Here is an 18,935-nt window from a genome sequence, read left to right as displayed (position 1 = left end):
AGGCACATTTGGACTGCCCGCCGACCAGCCGAGGCCTGAAACTTCTTCGATGTAGCATTACAAGCATTTCAAAACAGCGAATCCTCCTGCACGACATGTTCTGGCGGCTCCTCCCTCCGGCAAGCAAGCAAAGAGGTGGCAGGCGAATCCCGTCCAATGTCCGCTTTATCCCCCCATCTGAAGGCAGGCTCATTTCGGCCAAGAGACGACTTTAGCCTGGCGGAAAGGTGCGCTACAAGGCCAATTTCAGATGCATCGCGCAAGGCAGACCGACCTCAGGAGTGGGCGGCAGCGCTCTTACCCCTCCATAACCGCATGATGGTTCAATATGCGCGCGCGCATAATTTCGGGTTTTGCTGCAGTATGCACCTCTAAGCGCCTGCAGTACATCCCGGTTCCATTGATTAAGACCCGCAAATATAACGGAAGACGCAGAGAACGAATACGTTTTAGCGGCTCGACCGGGCCACCCGCTGATCTTCCCCGAATACGATTTGTTGGTTTTCAACTCTCCTGCCCATACGGGTGTCTGGGTTACATACGTTACACGAATCAGACCTCACTCCCCAAAAATTGGGCCGACATATTCACGGAACCAACCAACCGGCATATCAGGCGATTATATAGCTGCGCCGCTGCGGGAACCATGCGATTCGATCCGACACCGACCTGCCTAAGAAGGAGGTCATTCACGACCTTTACCACGGGCTCGGGAACCGGCTGTGTTGAAGCGCAGTGACACAAGGCGCGAGCGGCGCAGCTGAGAAGTTGTGTTTGTTGTTCAGCTCGACATGCGGTTTTACCTATACGAACACCGAACGACCCGGGAGTGTGGTCACGGTGGCGTGGGGTTCATTGTGACGTGTCGGTATCGGGCTGTTGGTTCAGGGATGGCCAGTCGCATACTTACATCCAGCCTGCTTGCTTGCTTGTCTTGAACTTGATGAGTTGGCAACGATCCCATAACATGGCCTTGGGACGGACGTGTGGGTGGGAATGGATGAACGAAGGAACGCTTGTGGCTGCTTGCTTTTTCTTCTCGAAAGAAACAGAAACAGAGAAGCAGACGATCCGGTCCCCCGGTAGCGAGTGAATGAGAACTTGATGGCCGCTGGTCTTGATTTGTTTTTTTCCTTTGCGTGCTTGCCCGATGTGGGGGCTCGATCGGGTGCATGAGTGAATGAAACAATGTTTTCTCTCGGCTCGAACCCGGATCCCTGAGAGGTTAGGTAGGAACCCGAGAATTGTGGGTGGGAGTTGCCGTGTCGTTGCTTTTTCTCTTTCCCGAGACATGTTAGGGATGGATCGGTCCGCCTTTTTGCTTTTTCCCTTTTTGCTTTTGATAGCGGGGCCGGATGAGGTTGTGAGATGGGGTGGTTGGGTTGTGGAAGGATTCTTTGCAGGGCTTTAGAGGTTGCATTGCGTGTGCGCTGGGCTGGACTGGACTGGACTGGACTGGACTGGACTGGGCTGGGCATGGCGGGACGGCTTTTCATTCGGTGGTTGTGGCGCTGCGATTGGAAAGGCTTGCATTGTGGGCGTTGTTGGGTTTTGGTGCTTGCATGAGTGGATGAGAGGGTGGTAGTGGTGGTGCATTGAGGGAAGATGGCGCTTGAAAGGCGATGAGTGGAGATGAGAGGCGATAGAGAAAGGGAGGAGGGGAAAAAGAAGAGAAGAGAAGTGTACATGTTGTCGACGATACCTATACCCGATGCATCATTCATTCCATTCCTCGCTCTTTTTTTTCGCGCGTTCTATCCGTGTCTATGTCTCCGCTGTGCTTGTCTCGCTGCACGGTGGTTTTGAAGAACTCTTTCCTCAGCACGAATTTATTAATCCGGGTTCTCAAGCTACGAAACAGCATCACGGACACACACCTAACCATCGATGTTTTTACCTTTCGAATTATCTACAAAGAAGGAAAGGGGGAAGAGTTCTCAAGGAAATTTCTTTTGATATTTACTTACATTGTAAGCACGCTGAATGAAGATAGAGATCCAAAGCAAGGCTGGATTTGGGGAATGCTTTTCAACCAACCAATCTGCTTAAACGGTTCGTTAAGTACGTGGGGGGGTAGAGGTCGGAGTCGGAGGGGGTTGTTGAAGGTGAATTGATGAGGGGTCGTGGTTTGGTTTATAGGAGCTGGTGCTGAAAGTGTGGAAAAGTGTGGAAAGGTGTGGAAAGGTGTGGAGAGGTGTGGAGAGGTGAATCGAGTTCTCGAAATAAAAGCATCAGAGATCGGTGAATGAGTTGGTGCGTGTATATATACCCCTCCCCTTTATATCTTCCTAGAACCCATCGTAGTCTTTCCACAATCCTTACGATTTCTTCAATACGAAGTATATTTGCTATGTGAGGCCGGCGTTGGTGATCGATTAATTGCGTGGGGTTGGCGGGTGGGTTTTTGAATTTTTTTTTTTGATTTTTTTTTGTTTTCGTGTATTTTGTGGGGGGTGGAAGTGAGAAAGAGTGGGGAAAGGGAAGAGGGGAAGAGGTTGTTGTTAAAATTCGAGGTATTGTCGTTTCTTAACGACATTTATTAGGACCGGGAGGATAGTTTAAAGGGGGATTTTTGGTGGATTGAAGGTGGTGGAAGGTGGGGACAAGTGGTGTGAACTCGAAGTTGAAGCGATGGAGGTGTAGTGCGAGAGAAAGAGAGAGAGAGAGAAAGGGTGGGAAGGTGGTTTTTATAGATAGAGGGGTAGTGGAGGGCAAGGGAGGGCAAGAAGTAAGGGAAGGTTGAGGGGAAGGGGTGAATTAGGAGAGAAATGGGAAGTGAATCTAAGAGTCAGAGTCACAGCTAAAGTTAACAAATCAAGACTTAAAGTTTATAAATTCAAGTTAGCGTAATAGAGTAAAGTTATTGCTGTACAAATATATAAACCCTCTCTCCTTCCTCCTCCTCCTTCTCATAATAATATGTACTCAGTGGCCACCATACCAGACGTTGTTTGTGGCCGGCTCTGGTTGTGTTCCACCAGAAATAGCAGTCAATTTCTTTTGCATAGAGGTTTCCTTGTTGTTTTTAGATTACAAGAATACAGAGAGCCGGGCTGTGGGGATTGTTGTCAAGGATTATATTGTTATCGTTTCCTTGTGGTAGTGATTTTTAAAGGGCGAAAGGAAAAATAATTTGAGATAGTAGTTAAATTTTAGAGAGTTCTATGTTATTGGGGTGTTGAAAATGGGGACTTGATATGTTTGTTTAGAGATAGATGGAGAGACGTAGAGAGATGGGTAGTGCGAGACCGGGGAATAGAAGAGGTGGGGAGAATCTGTAATTTCTGGTTTGTGGATGAGGGGAGGGGAGGTGGGCTTTTATAGAGGAGGGAAAACATAGGCAGTCAAGGTTGTGGAAGGGTGGGGTAAGAGAGAGGAGATGGGTGAAGTGGTGAGTCAAGAATAAAAGAGGCAGTAGAAGTGAATCCGAGAACCAGAATTATAACTGAAACTGGAGGATTTAGAGCTAAACTCCAGAAACCAAAGTTGGCGGAGCTAACCGCAGAGTTGTGGATATATAAAACCCCTCCGCTCCCTTTCCGAAGTTCTTAATAATCACACAACCACCACCACAAGAGGATGCGCCTTGAATTTAGAGTTATAGCAATTGTAGATGGTTTTCGGCTTAAGCTTTAGGGAGTAAGTGACGGGCTTCCCAATTTGTTGTGAAGGATTCTGTTACTGTCGATAGTTGAGCTGTTGTCGTTGTTTGGTGGTGATTATTGATCGGGAGGAGTAGTGTTTGAGATAGTTTTGGATGAGGGAAATAACGAGAATTTCCGCATCTGGGTATATCGAAGCAGTGAAAACGTCAGAGAGCTTGATACGTGAGGTCTGGAGTTTGTGGATGTGAGAGAGGGGGATTATATAGAGGGAAGCGGAGGGATCGTGAGATTGATAAGTACCGGTGAAGTGGTGAATTGATAAATCAAGAGGGCGAGGAGGACTAGTGGGAGATTTGAGAAAATGAGTGAATTTGAGAGCTGGAGTAGAACATGGATGGGTGAAGCGGAACGGCATTTGAATATATAAACCCCTTTCCCTCTTTCCACAAACTCCACAGCTGAGAAGTGAAAATTTGACCAGTCCATCTCTGGGCTGTGTCAGCTGTGTCACGGGTCTCTTTTGTGCGGAATTTTAGGGTGGTGTTAAGTTTCTAGAAAAGAAGGGGAAAATCGAAAAGTATTCAGATTTTGAGATAAAGTTTATTGTCAACATTCGAACTATTGCCAAGAGCTGGACTGTTGTCTTCACAAGTTTGGTTTCTGGGTTAGAGCGATAATACTTGAAGTTCATGATCAGGGGTATTTTGGTGTGTATTCCTAGGCGTTTCGAAATTCGTGGAAAAGCTAACCAGCGACATTCTTCAGCGGTATCGACTCGACATAGTATTGAAAAGTATATGTGGTGGTGAAGAAGGGCTGTATTTATGGACAATAAAAGGAGCAAGGAGGCTGAGGATGGATGGGGGCGGGGGGTGAATCAGAGCGATTGGGTTGGTTGCTAGACTTAGATAAATCGAGCTGAGAGGTGAAAGGGTGGGTCGGGTGAATAGATTGAGGTAGAATTGAGCACGAGATTCGAAGTAGCATAGATATATATAAACCCCCTCTCCACCCTTCCTTGTGCAACCCCTGTAACATAGCGAATATTCGTCTCACGCGTGGATCGTGACCTCGTGGTTTTAAATCACTGTGAACAAGGGTACCGAGTGATTTACTTTTGTGTACAAATTGGCTTTGCTGTTTCTTTGACATCAAAAAGGGGTTGTTGTTAAATGCAATGCTATGTTGTCGAGTAGCGAGAGCAGAGAGCATGTAGAGCCAGGGGTGAAACGAAGCTATGGAACGTAGAGAAGGGATGAGATATGTCGAAATGTGTGGAAATATGAGTGGTTGCAACGTCGCACAATGAGATATTTTGGTCTTGTGGAAAAGGCAAGTTGGTGTGAGTGAAGGGAGAAAGTGTGTATTTATATACAGAAGACAAAAATAGAGGTGCGATTAAGGTTGTGAGGTTAAAGAGGTGAATTAGAGAAGTACTTTAAAGAAGGCATGAGAGGACGGGATATGGATATATATATCCTCTCCTCGCTCATCCTGAAGTTCACAAACAAATTCAAACTCTTGCTCCGCTCCCCCCAATAATTGTGGCTGTGTCGGCCAACGATAATAGATTTCTTCAATACGAGGCTCTAGTTATTGCTTTTGGATTAGAAGAGGGAAATAAAGAAGATTATATGGTTCTGAAACTCGTTGCCAAGATTCTCATTATTGTCGTACTTGCCAGTTCATCGTATATAGTTAATAGCGATAATACTTTGAGATTCATGTTGAAAAGTGGTGAAGTCTTAAGTAATTGTGCTATGTGCCATGCAATATGTGCTATAGTACACGGGCCCGGAGAGAGCGAAGTGTCAAACTTGTGACAGTTGATTATCATTGGTATAGGAAATAGATGTGCAAGAGGGGACCGTGCTTATATAGAGAGAAGTGTAACATTCAAAAGGTGGGGAGAAGGCTAGGGGAATGAATTAGAATGGCGGGATGGAAGACCGCAAATGGAGTGGATTGCAGACAAACGCAATTTTCAGGCGAGTCCACTACGCTAATGCTAAAAACACCCCTCAACTTCAAGCCGTTCTCTACAATCATCTACCATCCGGATCTGATCTTTCGCTTACTGTTATTCACAATTCGGTGCGACGATAGTAGAGTTCAGCATGGAAAAAAGAATCTAAAATCAAAATGATAAGTAAATCGTTAAATCAGTATGTCGTCACAATCTTAGTCCAGCTAAAATAGATCATGGCCCCTGAACGCCCTCGTGAGCCCACATCTTCCTCCGTAAATTTACTTCCTTATATCTCCTTCATCTCATACCCTTCCTTATGCCCACAATTCCCATTCATATTTCCTTTGCGATTGCCATTCATGCCCATGTTCCATTCCCAGTAGCATTCCGATTCCCACCACATGAACTACACTGACTCGGCTCTCCTTGCAATTGTCCAAATTGAAATCGGGAATCATCCATCACTCTATTCCCATTCCCATTCCCATTCCCATTCCTACTCCTACCGCATAACTCACACTGGCTCAGCCCGCCTTGTCCGAATCCGAACTGAGGCATGGAATCATCCATGGTCTCTTCACCAAACCGATCACTTATATTCTGTTGGACCAAACTTTGATCCGCTCCCTGTCCAAGACCATATTGCGTTTGTCCTTCTGGAAAGTCGCAAAAGTACTGCGCCGCTGCCAAAGGAAGCATATTCGCATTCGAAGGCACCGGCACCGGCGCTGGCCACTCGACATTTTCATTTCCGTTCGTTAATGTTGGAGACTGATTCTGGTTTTGCAAATAGTGGTCGCTGGAGAAAGTAGAGGTAAAGGTAGAGTCATGCGTGCCGGATCTGAAACCTTGGGATTCCAATCCACCACCATCCATCACACTTGCACTTGTCATCGTATGGCATTCGGGAACTCGCGAGCTGGAGTTGACGAAAACTTGAGGGGCGAAGTTCAATTCCGAGTTACGCGTAATATCTCGAAAGATTCTCGGACGTATAAAGTTATCCACGTGTTGGGCCACCTCCTGAGAAGCCGTTTCGCCATCAGCGAAAATCGGGATGGTGTTGTTATCTCTACGTAGGTGAGTAATTTCATGGATCAGACTTCTTCTGACATCATTGAGTACCCTGTCATAGTAGCAGACGTGATCTAGCTCATAGTTAGCATTAACAACCTCTCGAAATATCAATATCATTCTCCGAGAAATGAGAAGGCGAGCATAAGACTTACATGGCGAAGGAATCTGGTCGGCATTGGGAAAACATATGTTGTATATATTCTTCCATCTTTCTTCCTCACCAAGCCCATTATGCTCACGTTTTTTCAATCTCAGTATTTGTTGTCCGGTAAGTGGCTTGAAATCTTGTAAGTCCTTGATTTCGCAGGGTTGGGTGCTCCGGGAATGAGCCATGAGCTCGTTTTCGGTTTTGAACACTTTGTCGCATCTGTAGCAGTGTGGTTTCCTGAGGTGGTATCTGAAGAGGTGACCTCTGGACACAGATGGTTAGGAATACTTGTTTAGATAAGATCTAGAGAGGATTGGAGGAAACCTAACTTGACGCGATGCACTTCTTTGAATCCAGGATCTTTGGCACAATGACTGAAATCGCCGTGCGGCGTCCATCTACAATATCGCTCGTCATCTGCGTAGTAGGGACAAGCGAATGGAGCGTTACGTTTTCTTTTGCGTGGATGTTTGTTTTCGTCTGCAGATTGGTCGCTGTCGGACTGGTCGCTGTCAGACTCAGGTTTTGACTTTCTTTTACGTTCATCGCAGGTGGTCCTCTGGAAATAACTTGGAGGATTATTCTGGGGCTGAGTTCCGGTTACCTCAGGGAATGAATGGCTGGGGACTTCAGAAATATGTGGATTGGCATATGATTCGATACCGGTCATCCATGACTGGAAAACGGCTCCGAGAGCAGTCAGCGTCTTGCCTGCAATCTCAGGAGGTAGATTGCTCAAAGCTGATTTTGACACATTGATGAGACTTTGCTGATCCAGATGCAGCTTCCAATACTTAGCGCGTGTAGCACTATCCTCGTGGATGTTTGAGAGGGTTTCATCATCGGATTCATCTTCTGAGTGGGTGCTTCCGTAAGAAGATATGGAGTCAAGATCGGGGTCAGGAGTTGATCTCTCGCTATGTAGGGGACTAGAACTGGAGTTCGAGTCAGCAATCATGATCCTCGTGCAGGGCGGTGAAAGATGGAGATCTTACGATCTATTAGGATCTTCTTTATGTAGCATGGTTGAGGCAGAAGTTTGTGTCACTTTTGACGAATGTACGGTCATTGAATTGTGCTTCTCGGTAGACTTCTCATCTACTGCAGCATCTGTCGTTGTACACTGGTGTGAAACCTCATTATCGGATCTATGAACTCGTTGGATTTGATGCTCAGGCACTGTGGACAAGTTTTTGTGTAATGGGAGCCGTGGCCTCTTCATAGTCAACCCTCTGCCATGACTAGGACTCGGAGGTGCTCGGAGGTATCGGTCTTTATCGCGAATATTGACTTTCGAATCGAGTGCAAGCGATCCCAAATCTTTGCGAACAAGAGAAGATGGTGTTACGGACTTGTAGCCGGGAATAGGTATGATGGAAGGCTTGTTCGCAATACAGAAATCGTCCTCTTCCCCTTCGAGCTCGCTACAGGGGACTTGAGTTCTGGTAGTTGGTGGTGGTGTAGAACAACGCTGCAAAGAACTTGCTGAGGACGCTGAGTATGACAAGGAAAGTGCGGAGCTAGGAGGTGAATAAGACGATTCCATGTAGCCTTGAGGGCTCTGAACATCTCTTTTCTTTAGAACTTCTCGCGAATGGACCAATCCATTTGACCTGGCTTCATGTTGTGTCTTTAACTTGCTGCTACTAGCTTGAAGTTGCTCAGGACTTGGTGTTTTGTCTGTCATTGTAATGTTAGAGCGTAAGAAAAATGCAATAGGGAGGCACCTGCATACATGGATCTCTAGATCCTTGAAGTGGAGACGTTGGTGACATGTTATTGAATGCGGGCGTAATTTGAGGGACTTGTAAGAAAACAGACAGGCTGGCTGCTGCAATGTTCACTACTTATATCCAGTCGGCTCCTGGCCCACCCCTCTCACGTACTGTATTTAGACGAGGCTTAAGCAAGTTGGCGGCAATTCAAACTTGAACAGTATCATGGTAATGGAGTGCCACCCATTCGTTCTGTCTCATTTTTGACAGCGCTATTTGAACCAGCCGAGGCCGGTCGAGGCCGGTCGACCCAACGCGACTACCGCCAGCCTTATCATGTCCGAGCTGACTGCAGCCCTAAGGAAGGTAACATGTGTATGGTTCTTTCGATGATAGCCAAAGAATTTCGGATAATCATAAATGCTGAGGATTTCTTTTTGTGTTTTGTCCCAGCCTCGATGTAGTTACATTCGATGAGGACCACGTTGAGGATATACGTTCGCGTCCTGCCTCAGCCGCGTTCTGTCTCAGCCTCGATTCTGCGACGTCTGTTCAGAATCACAGAGCCAACTAACAATTATCTGGTGACGAAGCAAATCATGAAGTCGACCTGACCTCGACCTTGAATGTCTCTGGTACACGTGTCGAAGGCTGTAGATCTATTCTGACATGGTCACTCACTGCTTGGGATCAATCGTTCTTCTCTGACTCGACAAAGAACTTGCTAAGGGCAATAATCATCTCAGCGGCCAGCGTTCGATCCTTTGGAAGCTCAAGATCAAAAGCATTGGGAGGGTGCGGCAAGGTCGAACGATGACCCAGCAGGCTTGAAGATGCTCGATAGTCCAATTACTAACTACCACTTGCTTTTTGGGCCGATGTTGAAAGCTGGTGAATGGTCTTGCGCTTGTGGTCTGGGAAACGCTTTCGGAATTCCTTAATAGTCGATGGATATGCTGTTGAAGCTGCCATTGTGAGGACTTTCTTCCTACCAGGAGAGAGGAATCAGTAGGCAGCAGAAGTCAAAAGTCATGAATTAAACCAAACAAGGTGGACTGCGGATCGGAATATCATTTATCCGCGATCATCCAGATCATCCGCATCGTCGCGACAAAAACAACAATGCACAGCACAACAAAATCCACACTCCATGTCTTCCCGCCCTCAAAACCCTCCTTTCAGCCCAGAAAAAGGATCGATTCGAGCCATAATCCTTGCGCATCCTTCTGAACGGTTGTAGTTACACCCACTGTTATGGAAAGAACAACAATTGAAACACCTAAGCTACGAGCTTCACCCTGCTCGATCCCTCGACCACAACATTGTGGGTGGCGAAGCCATTCCTATCCCAGAACGGAATCAGGTTCAACATCTTATTAATGACGTCCAAGGTTGTCAGCTCAAGGGAGACCGTGATAGGAAAATGCGAGTTGTGGTTGCAAAGCTGTTCGTAGCGGCAACTGGAAGAGAACTACAAAGGTCTGCATGCCATTCTCCTGCAAATCCCATACCGGACCATAACTAATTGCCTCCTTCAAAGGGACGACTTAGCATTCCAGTACAATGGCCGGATTGTGGCACGAATTCATCTTCCTTTGATATCTTGTGACCCCCAATCCACTCAAGAACCAGTATGGGCATATATGGATAGAACTTGGTCTTTGGAGAGGTGAAGAACGCTGTTGGAGAAAAAGTCGCCTTCATATATCACACAAACGGTCCAGGCTATTAGAGATCTCCCCCTGGATTCTCTCTACGTCGCTATCTTGATTGCTTTAGCTCAACGGTCAAGAGCGACAGCATCATCACATACACCTGCGAGGCCACTGAAGGTACATCAATGATAAAAAGAGTATCTTCTCACATTGCTGACATATTCTTATTTCATAGGTCTCTCTTTTCGTTTCAGAACACACCAAAGACACCTCAACAAATGTGCAAAGCCATGCAAGTAGCCCGCCCGCCTGGATCACCAGCTTAAAGCAATACACTGCGACTATCGCCGACGCATATCTGCAGAAGTTCGATGATCCGTATCACTTCCACGCCAGTACTCTTCACATTTACCAAACATTATACCACATTAATATACTAGCAACTATATTCTAAGCGATGAAAGCAGGTTCGCGAACTCCGAATCTATCCTCGGATTCCTCGACTACAGGTGAAAAGAGAAAGGCACTGAATGAGATCACAAAGGCGGTTAATAAGATACAACGATCGGAAAGGTCCGAGGAGGATAAGAGTAAGGAGTTAGGCTGAATAGCACTGTACACAATCAAGGACATGCTATTTGGTACAGGATCATGGTGATTAATGATTCGGCTATACGTTCTCCTGTTCCAGTTGCCTTGAGAATATTGAAACGGTCTCGCCCCATTGATGCGTCTTTCAATTATCGGCATCTCGTTCAGCTCAATATCAACCCTACTCCTAGGGAACGTCCTCAAGGAGGGAATCAGAGTTTGCTCGCCTCGAGCAACTACATCGAGATTCGGATGAGCGAGCAGAACAAGAACGAAGACGTGTGGAGGATGAGCAGAGAAAGGACTTTTAAAGGACAGGAGAGCCCGCGCTCGAGGGCCATCAATAGGAAGCTATTCAGACGTAGCTATCAATTATACGCAAACGACTCCTTTCCCACAAGTCGCACAGCTCGTTTCAATCCCCAAGACGATCGCAATCCCATTGAAACCATCGATAGAAGCAACTAGGCGAAATCTACGGATGGTTATTGAACAATTTCCTGCAATAGAACGGGTCCTAATTCCGTGTCGGGTTGGAGGTTGGATCGGTGGTTGTGTTGCAAGCTCCGCCGATCTTTCCGGTTCGCTCTTGTGGTTGTGATTTCGTACAGTGGACTACCGTGGAAGGAGAGGAGAGCTTGGAGATAGTTCTGTGTGTTTGCTGTCAAGTTGTTCTTTTTGTTATCAATTTCCTTTCTTGCTTTCTTGTTGCTGATTAATGAAATTCGAAGAAAATTTGGAATGGCCCCCTTTTGTGTCATGGGAGGGCTTCCTTAAATGAAAGCCGGATGCTAGAAACAGAAGTCTGCAGCGGGAGCTTCTTCAAGCCTTGACACTTATGTATATACTTTGCTGTCTCTAGCAAGTCTACAGCATAGTAGAGAAGAGGAGTGGAGAGAGTCGGGGGAGGAGTATTTATATCTGAACAGAGGACAACATATTTGGAGCATAGGCAAACTTCACTTCCGATTTTCAAGTGAATTTGTAGAAAGAAGCTCGAGACTACTGGATACTCACTTGGAGAACAGATTCACTCCTTCCTCCGCGTGGAACTTCTGGATTATAGTGAGGGGTCTACGGTTATAAAAACAGCTCCTCCTCTCACTTACAAATTTTGCAACACAAAGATCTGTAGGAGAGAGACATCAGGAGGGCCGGGCGACCTGTTTCTGCCATCACCTGTTGTCTCGGTGTAGGCCGGAAGATGACGAGGATTTTGATGAAGGTGCTCGGTTTCCATTCCTGGCTTCAAGAATATTTTGTTGTCAATAGGCTGTTGTTGTTGTCAATTCTTGTTCCACTACCTCAACATCCTTTTCCTCGCTGTTGCAAGATTCGTTCCTCTTAATATCAGCACCGCAATAGCTAAGCTTCATACATGCTATTTTACTACTTTACTCAACTTAGGGATCGGGAGCGGAAGCCCACAAAGACGAGCTGTCAAAATGTCACCACCTTGGTCGTTTGTAAGGAAAGAGAAGTTATCAATGGCGAAGTAGGCTGTTTTTATAGCGAAAACCAGCACGTAAATTTTGATTTCGGGTTAAAAAGGTGAATCTCGAAGGTACGGAGTGGGGAGAAGAAGCAAACTAGTGCAACTGCTGGGGAGAAGAGAGTATATACACTGAAGACCCATCTTCAATAATTAATCAGAAGTTGCTCACAGGCCACTGGAGAAAGAAGCAATGTGTACCTTTTTACCTAGCTCTTTGGCTGACTTCCTGAGATGGTGAGGTGATGATATTTCGCGCGTAAAATCATGTTTCTAGCTCTTCTATCAAGTATCTACAAGACTGTATTTGCCGTCAATATTTCCGCTGCTGTCAAGTCCTTCAGAGGGTTCCTTTTTAGTAAGGAAATCCTTAAACAAGATGCATAAATCCTGAGCTTAGAGCAATAGTGCAGTCTATCACAAAATAACACAAAGTAGCCCATCTCACTTCTTCAAAAACCATTCTGTCAATATGTGTGCATTGGAATATCCTTGGGTCCACTGGGCCGTGCGATTTATAGTCGAAGAACTGGCAGAGGGATTCAATGTGAGGAGACGAGGCTCTACAGTGAAGTGACGCAGCGACATGAAGGGGTGAATGCTGAGGCTGCATTAGCGGAGCTAGAATTTTGTGTAAGCTATATAAGCTCCTATTGAGGGATGCTTCTAGCAACATTAAGACAAATACAACTAAGTTGAAGGAATTCTCATGGAGAACACAACTTCGATGTCAGCCTGGATAATATTTTGGTTCGTTGCCGCGTCACCGGCTAATCATTGTTAGGCTTTCAATTTTTCTGTTGCTGCTAAATCTTTGGGTTGTTGTCAACAAATTATCTCTTTCATGGATATGGCAAGAAATCCCTACCCCATAGCAAGGAAAGTGAGAATTCATGTGCTTGTTTAATAAAACTTTCAACCTTCAAATACGTTCTGTGACCGTCCATAGACAATTAGCCACAGCGTACTTCAAGCGATGCAAAGGGGATGAAGTCATATATAGCTGACGGTACAACTATATTGGTGAATATTGCAACAAACTTGCGAAAGTAAACTGTGAAGAACAGAGGTAAGTGAATTTTTAGCCTTGTTGAACGAAACTTTTCTAAGATGGAAATTATAAAAAGGAATGCCATCTATTGATTCCAAGACAAATGGACCTCTGATGTCAAAAAGATGTTGAGCGCGCCGGGTGCATGTATGACTAAGGATCCTTATCCTGTCGCGGGTTCGTTTTTGTGTACGATGGGGAGATTCCTTCGAAATGCCCTCCAGGAAAAGGAGCCGACTCATTTGTCTTCAAAGGTTTTGTTGTCAAGCAGTCTTTTGTTGTCGGCTAGTCTTCGGAAATTCAATTTTTGTCCATTGTCATCTGCTTTCGGTATCTATTTTAGAATTTATAATATAAATTAACTTTTGTCAAAGGTCCTCCAAAATAGAGCACCAGGTCAGTCTTCCCTAGGTATTGTAGTCGAGTGTCTTTGTAACAAGTAAGTAAAGAGCGGCCGCTCTACCCGCCTTTATATATTTCTTGGTTGTAAGGCGAGCAAAAAAGTTCTTTTGTTTCGCGGGAATCACGGCTTTTTCTGGTTCATTCACTTCATTATGTGACAGAAAAGGTGCCTTGGAAAAGCGTGAATAACATGTAAGTAGAGCTCACTACTTCTCCCAGGGATTCATTGCTCGACAGAGAACGTGCCTTGGATAAGAGTGAATGATAGATAGTTAAAGTGCACCGATTCTTCCACAAATCCATAATGTAACACAAAACGATAAATATGACCATTCTCATCAGCTCTTGGCCGTATAAACATACCATGTCAATGACATCGATGTTACATGCCTGGGACAAGAGCCCCCGGAAGGTCTATGCGACGGTTTCACGGCGCAACTTTTCATGGGACAGCAAGATGGTGCACTTCAAGTTACGGGTGAGAACATTGAGGTGGCTGGGTTGATGGCTTGGATCTTGAGCCACTGCTGAAGATATTTTGCGGATACTCTGGTTTTGTTTGAGATAGAGTTTTTTGTTGCCAAAGTTTAATCTGTTGTCAAAAGTTAAGGACGGAAGACCTACTCACCCTAGCCTTGTTTTGTTAGACTTCAATCACACCGTTAACACCTACCTTGCAGTGTTAGACACCAGAATTTGCACACGACACTACACCCCTTCCTGGTGTCGTGAGATCAGAAGTGGAAGTGGAATCAGAACTTGAAGTCTCGGTTTGCGAGATGAGGTGTGGGAGAGTTCTTTTATAGACGGTGGGGGTGGAATGGTGAATAAGGAGAAGCTTCATAGCGAGATAGCACCGAGTGAATGAGTGAGTTTGAGCCGCAGGTGTACTGAAGAGGTTGGTGGTGAAATGGTGAAAGAGGCGAGGCTTCAGAGCGAAATAGACGAAAACCTTGTCACGAAATAGAAGCGAGTGAAAGGGGAACTGTGCCTGAAAGGGCTGGCAATAGAGGTATATAAACCTCCACAACTTAAGTCATGACTATTAGTTATAAAGATGTGAAGGGACCTTATCATCTGTGAGTGCTTCTAGGATGGTTGCTAGTTGACACTGCACGATTTTGTCTCAATCAATATCACATCGGTTGTCATCAGAAAGCTCCATGTAGCCATGAGTTCAGATTTGCTTCATTCGTGCACTGCGCGTGGGTAGCGATCCTTTTGTCATCTACTCATTTGTTGTCAACGTTCCTGTCTTGTTGCCTAAAAGTTCCGAACCCCAGAGCTTAACATGAATATCAGTATTGTTCAGAGCTGTGAAACTGACATAAGAAATAGATCTGTCAAAATTTACAGATGCTGACATAAATCAGATGAATGTCACGGCCCTTGGATCCTGACTTAAGAAGGCGGTAAGTCGTCAGCCACTAAGCCCAACATATGTCAGAGTAATGTTGTAATTTGTGAATCTAACATAAAGAGAAGCAAATTCCCGAAAACTTAAGCCTAACATTAACAGAATGAAGTTGTAAATCCTGAAACCTGACATTAAGTCGGGTAATGTCATGAACGATTGAAATCACATGAAAAAACCAAAGTCTGGTTGGGAGCTTCAATGTCCGCCCATCACTCAGTCTATACGTGCCTCAAAAGCACGCACCCGATACCACACAATCCACAGGCTGAAAGTGTGGGGCTAAATCATAAGTAGTTTACCTAGGCAATGTGTGTAGATCCCACAACTAAAACCTCAGCTCAACAGAGACCGTGCTATTGCTCAAGTCAACCATCCACCCTCCTCTGGCCGTACCCAACCCAGGAGTAACAACTGCAGCATTACCAATCGATCCAACCTGAGCCATCTTCTCAACTCTCAAGATTGTACTCTTGGCAGCTTCCATGCTGGGTATACTTGCGATACTCGGCGCCATTTGCACTTCCACACTTCCAGTCTTCTCCGAGTACGTCACCATCTCAATATTCCCAGCATCAACACTGACCTGCGTTCCAAACACTGCAAGATACACCATCCTCCTCACGGCATCTTTGGGCAGCACCACAACCATACCATTTTCATAGCTCTCAACCTCGCCACCAAACGCAACAAGACCTAGTGACGGATCCTCATAAACATACGTCCCAGCACCTAGAACATGCCCAAGGAAGTTCGGTCCATAATCTCCACTATAAGCATCCCAAGCCAGCGTATCAGGCCAAGAGTGAAACGCCGCACTCGCGAACCCTTCTTGATCAATATTCGTCATCGGCCCCATGTTGCCTCCATACCCCACTCTCAAGCTATATATATCCTCTGGATTTTCCTGGAAATGTCGCAGAAGAGGTAAGGCATTCAGTCCCGATCCGTAGTGATGAATTTGTCTCTCAATCCTCTCCAACTTCCCCGCGTAGAGAAAATCCCAATACCGTCTCGCATTGCCGTTCCAGCCCCAGTGGGATACCGTCGGCATGTAGCCTAGGACCGAATTAATGGTCTTGTTGGCTGTGGATGTGAGGTTGAAGTAATTGGACCAGTAATAGATGCCTTCTTGACCTGTGGAATCCCATGCCATTTCGCTTCCATAAGGCACTTCTTCGCTTGCCCACACCAGCGCTCGATTCTTCATAAGGCCATTCAAAATATTTGCCTGAGAGGTTAAGTTCTCGTTCTTCAAATCAGAGAGTAAGGAACCCCAGACCGTTTCACCCATCAGCCCCACAGAGGTGTATCCGGTATTTGAAGGATTGAGAGCATACACAACAGTATTGTACGATTGCGAAAGATACCACTCCCAGCTCGCTCTTGTCGTTAACTCCGGATAATAACGCGCAACGCGATACAAAGCCCAGTACAAAGCCGACACGTGCACATAATCATACGTCCTATCCGTCGCATACGCATCTGCTATGTCCCAACTCTCCCAAGTACTCCAATCAATGGCTTTCGAGTAGGAGTAGGACGTTGCATTTGGTTGGTACCAAAAGACACTTTTCCGTACCGCGGAAGAGTTCGGCGGTTGCAAGGTCCCCAGAACGGTGAGATGCACGAAGTCTTCGAGGATGGAAACCTCGGCTGCGGAAGGCTGAGCCGAGATCTTCATTGCGGCAGCGAGCCAGGAACCGGCGCCTCCTTCGTCGCTGAGGCCGGCGATCCAGACGCGTTGGTCTTGCAGGACGGGGGCGTTGACAGAGCGGTCGTAGGTTATTATTGAAGGGCCGCGGTGGAAGGGATCAGACGCGTTGGTGAAGTGTTGCTTTGTTGCGAGGAAGTTGCCGAGTTGCGAGATTGTGAGGGGGAGAGGAGCGGTTAGGTAGTAGGAGATGGAGTGTGTTACGTTGTTGGTGTAAGTCACCAGAACGCGGACGCGGCCGAAGGTTGAGGAGGAGGACGTGAGGGTGTAAATTCCAGGGGCGAGGAGCGTGAAATTGATGGCGTTGGGAGGAGAGGTTGAAATTGTTGAGACGGAGGAGTTGTATTGGAGATACAGTTTGGCTGTCATGTCCGACGGGATGATGTATCCTGGGACACCGATCGCCAACGGATTCCCAGTCTCCTTGACCGCATCTTCAATTTCCCTGATATTCTCAGCAACAGAGAATCTCAAACCATAAAGAACTTCCTCTCCAGCAGCAAGAACTTTAGAAGTACCCTCGTTCCAAGGTGTCGTAGCGTTCCATTCCTGCTCAACATAACCCAGAGTCTTCACCTCCCACGAATAAAACCCCTCAAAAGTCTGACTTTGATACCCCAACGCCGTGTTCGTATCCTCCGTTAAGAATCTCCACCCTTCAAAAGTCGTATTCGCATCAATAGGCGTGACGACCAACGAAGCTCCTGCCCCAGCTAAAGGTGTGACGCGCAGATATCCACCCGAGAGACCAATGTTGGGATCTGTTAGCGAGCATTTGGCTTCTGTCTCTGCGGCCGTTCGAGTGGTGAATATACTGTTGAATTCGATTGGAAAGCCCAGTCCGCCTATCTCGAGGGAATGAGAAGCTGTGTTGTGGAGGTGGAAAGTGAGACTTAGGTCTCCTGAGGAGGTGGTGCCCCATGCTCGGGTTATGTTGAGCGGAATGTTGGATGGGAGGGTAGGGGAAAGGTTTGAAATTGCGAGTGTGGCATTATCATTCTCTTTGAAAGAAATGACGGGGGAACGCTTAGTTGCTGTATTGATGTTGGTCCATGATTGGCCGGTTGAGCGGTATCGAACGACGATGTCTCCGATGTGATAATTCCCGTTCGCGGAGCGCTTCGAGAGGAGATCGAAGGGAGAGAAATCGAAAGAAGTATTTATTTTTGGGGAGAGTGAGGCGAGGGTCTGGGATGCAGTGACGAGTTTGACGTTGAAGTTCGGAGTGCTGAAGGATAGGTATTCGCTGGAAAGTCCCAGATCGTCGTCAGCTGTAATGGTTTGTGCCCAGACGAAGCACAACAGCAGGATAAACTTGGTAATATTCATGTTGTTACATGAGATGGAATGAAAACGAAATGCGAGGTCAAAACAAGCAGCAATATTAAGGGATGTAACTCATTAGCCGAGAGCCCGGGTTATACACGATCAATTCCAAAGCTCACGTATCGTCAATACTTTGGTGCATTGAACCACTGACTTTTATGTTTTGATATATAAATTCTACAAAAAAAAGCTCAACATGATCAGCATAGCTTCTCTTACTCAAGATGGCAGGTTACATGAAATCTTGAGTATCGGCATTTAGTGACATCAAGACGCGGGTGCGGGGTGCCTAAGCGAGTGGTACTCAAGGGAGGTGACAAAACCCGATTGGTGCGCATATATGGCAATAAGGTTGTTTGTCAAGTTTGAAATAATTGCGAGGGGAAAGATGAAGAACTGTATAGAGAACGTTCATAAGCACGTAAAGTACAACTTATCACAGCGCTTCCAATGCATCTTCATTGCATGCGGTAGCCCCGCTGTTGAACCAATGTCGACTTCTCAACGAACTTCAAATGTTTCACTCAATTGAGTCACGACGATTGTATAGCCGCTGCTCTAACTAAATGAAAACCAGGTTGAATCAATCATGAAGTCTCTCGAAATGAAGAATGTTGTGAAATGTGCATCGCCAAATCTACCCCACATCTGTATTAACCCAGGCACAGCTTTCGCGATTTCGCCATAGCGCTTGCTTAGGACTGTAACAGATGCCATTTAAGAGACTGAACCACTTCCTACTACGAATACGAATGAGTCCCCAATAGCCAAATTAT

At 46.1% G+C, this 18,935-nt stretch overlaps 5 protein-coding genes across 5 annotated transcripts; 1 reads left to right on the top strand and 4 right to left on the bottom strand.

The window, feature by feature from the left end:
- Nucleotides 1-811: 811 nt before the first annotated feature.
- Nucleotides 812-2,107, bottom strand: LY89DRAFT_325395 (uncharacterized protein). The gene is made up of 2 exons (XM_018206742.1): nt 1,824-2,107; nt 812-1,737 (listed from the first exon to the last, which is right to left on the bottom strand). Exons 1-2 carry the CDS (start codon nt 1,883-1,885, stop codon nt 885-887), a joined length of 915 nt encoding a protein of 304 aa, XP_018063085.1. The 5' UTR covers nt 1,886-2,107; the 3' UTR covers nt 812-884.
- Nucleotides 2,108-5,841: 3,734 nt separating this feature from the next.
- Nucleotides 5,842-7,110, bottom strand: LY89DRAFT_325245 (uncharacterized protein). Its single transcript, XM_018206738.1, has one exon. The coding sequence runs from the start codon at nt 6,982-6,984 to the stop codon at nt 5,932-5,934; it is 1,053 nt and encodes a 350-aa protein (XP_018063084.1). The 5' UTR covers nt 6,985-7,110; the 3' UTR covers nt 5,842-5,931.
- LY89DRAFT_325264 (uncharacterized protein) lies at nt 6,987-8,667 on the bottom strand. Its single transcript, XM_018206739.1, has 3 exons — nt 8,152-8,667; nt 7,795-7,947; nt 6,987-7,734 (listed from the first exon to the last, which is right to left on the bottom strand). The coding sequence occupies exons 1-3, from the start codon at nt 8,484-8,486 to the stop codon at nt 7,092-7,094; spliced, it is 1,131 nt and encodes a 376-aa protein (XP_018063083.1). The 5' UTR covers nt 8,487-8,667; the 3' UTR covers nt 6,987-7,091.
- Nucleotides 8,668-10,250: 1,583 nt separating this feature from the next.
- LY89DRAFT_599204 (uncharacterized protein) lies at nt 10,251-10,623 on the top strand (the record flags this gene model as incomplete). The annotated part of the gene is made up of 2 exons (XM_018210079.1): nt 10,251-10,346; nt 10,405-10,623. Coding segments are annotated over 2 exons (315 nt in total), but the record flags the coding sequence as incomplete, so codon positions are not given.
- A 4,797-nt stretch (nt 10,624-15,420) lies between these two features.
- LY89DRAFT_711421 (uncharacterized protein) lies at nt 15,421-18,417 on the bottom strand (the record flags this gene model as incomplete). Its single annotated transcript, XM_018217901.1, has 2 exons — nt 15,421-18,104; nt 18,396-18,417. 2 exons carry the CDS (start codon nt 18,415-18,417, stop codon nt 15,448-15,450), a joined length of 2,679 nt encoding a protein of 892 aa, XP_018063081.1. The 3' UTR covers nt 15,421-15,447.
- Nucleotides 18,418-18,935: the final 518 nt, after the last annotated feature.

Source organism: Mollisia scopiformis, assembly GCF_001500285.1.
Source record: "Mollisia scopiformis unplaced genomic scaffold LY89scaffold_31, whole genome shotgun sequence".
Taxonomy (NCBI): Eukaryota; Fungi; Ascomycota; class Leotiomycetes; order Helotiales; family Mollisiaceae; genus Mollisia; species Mollisia scopiformis.
This window is presented reverse-complemented; position numbering and strand designations above follow the sequence as displayed.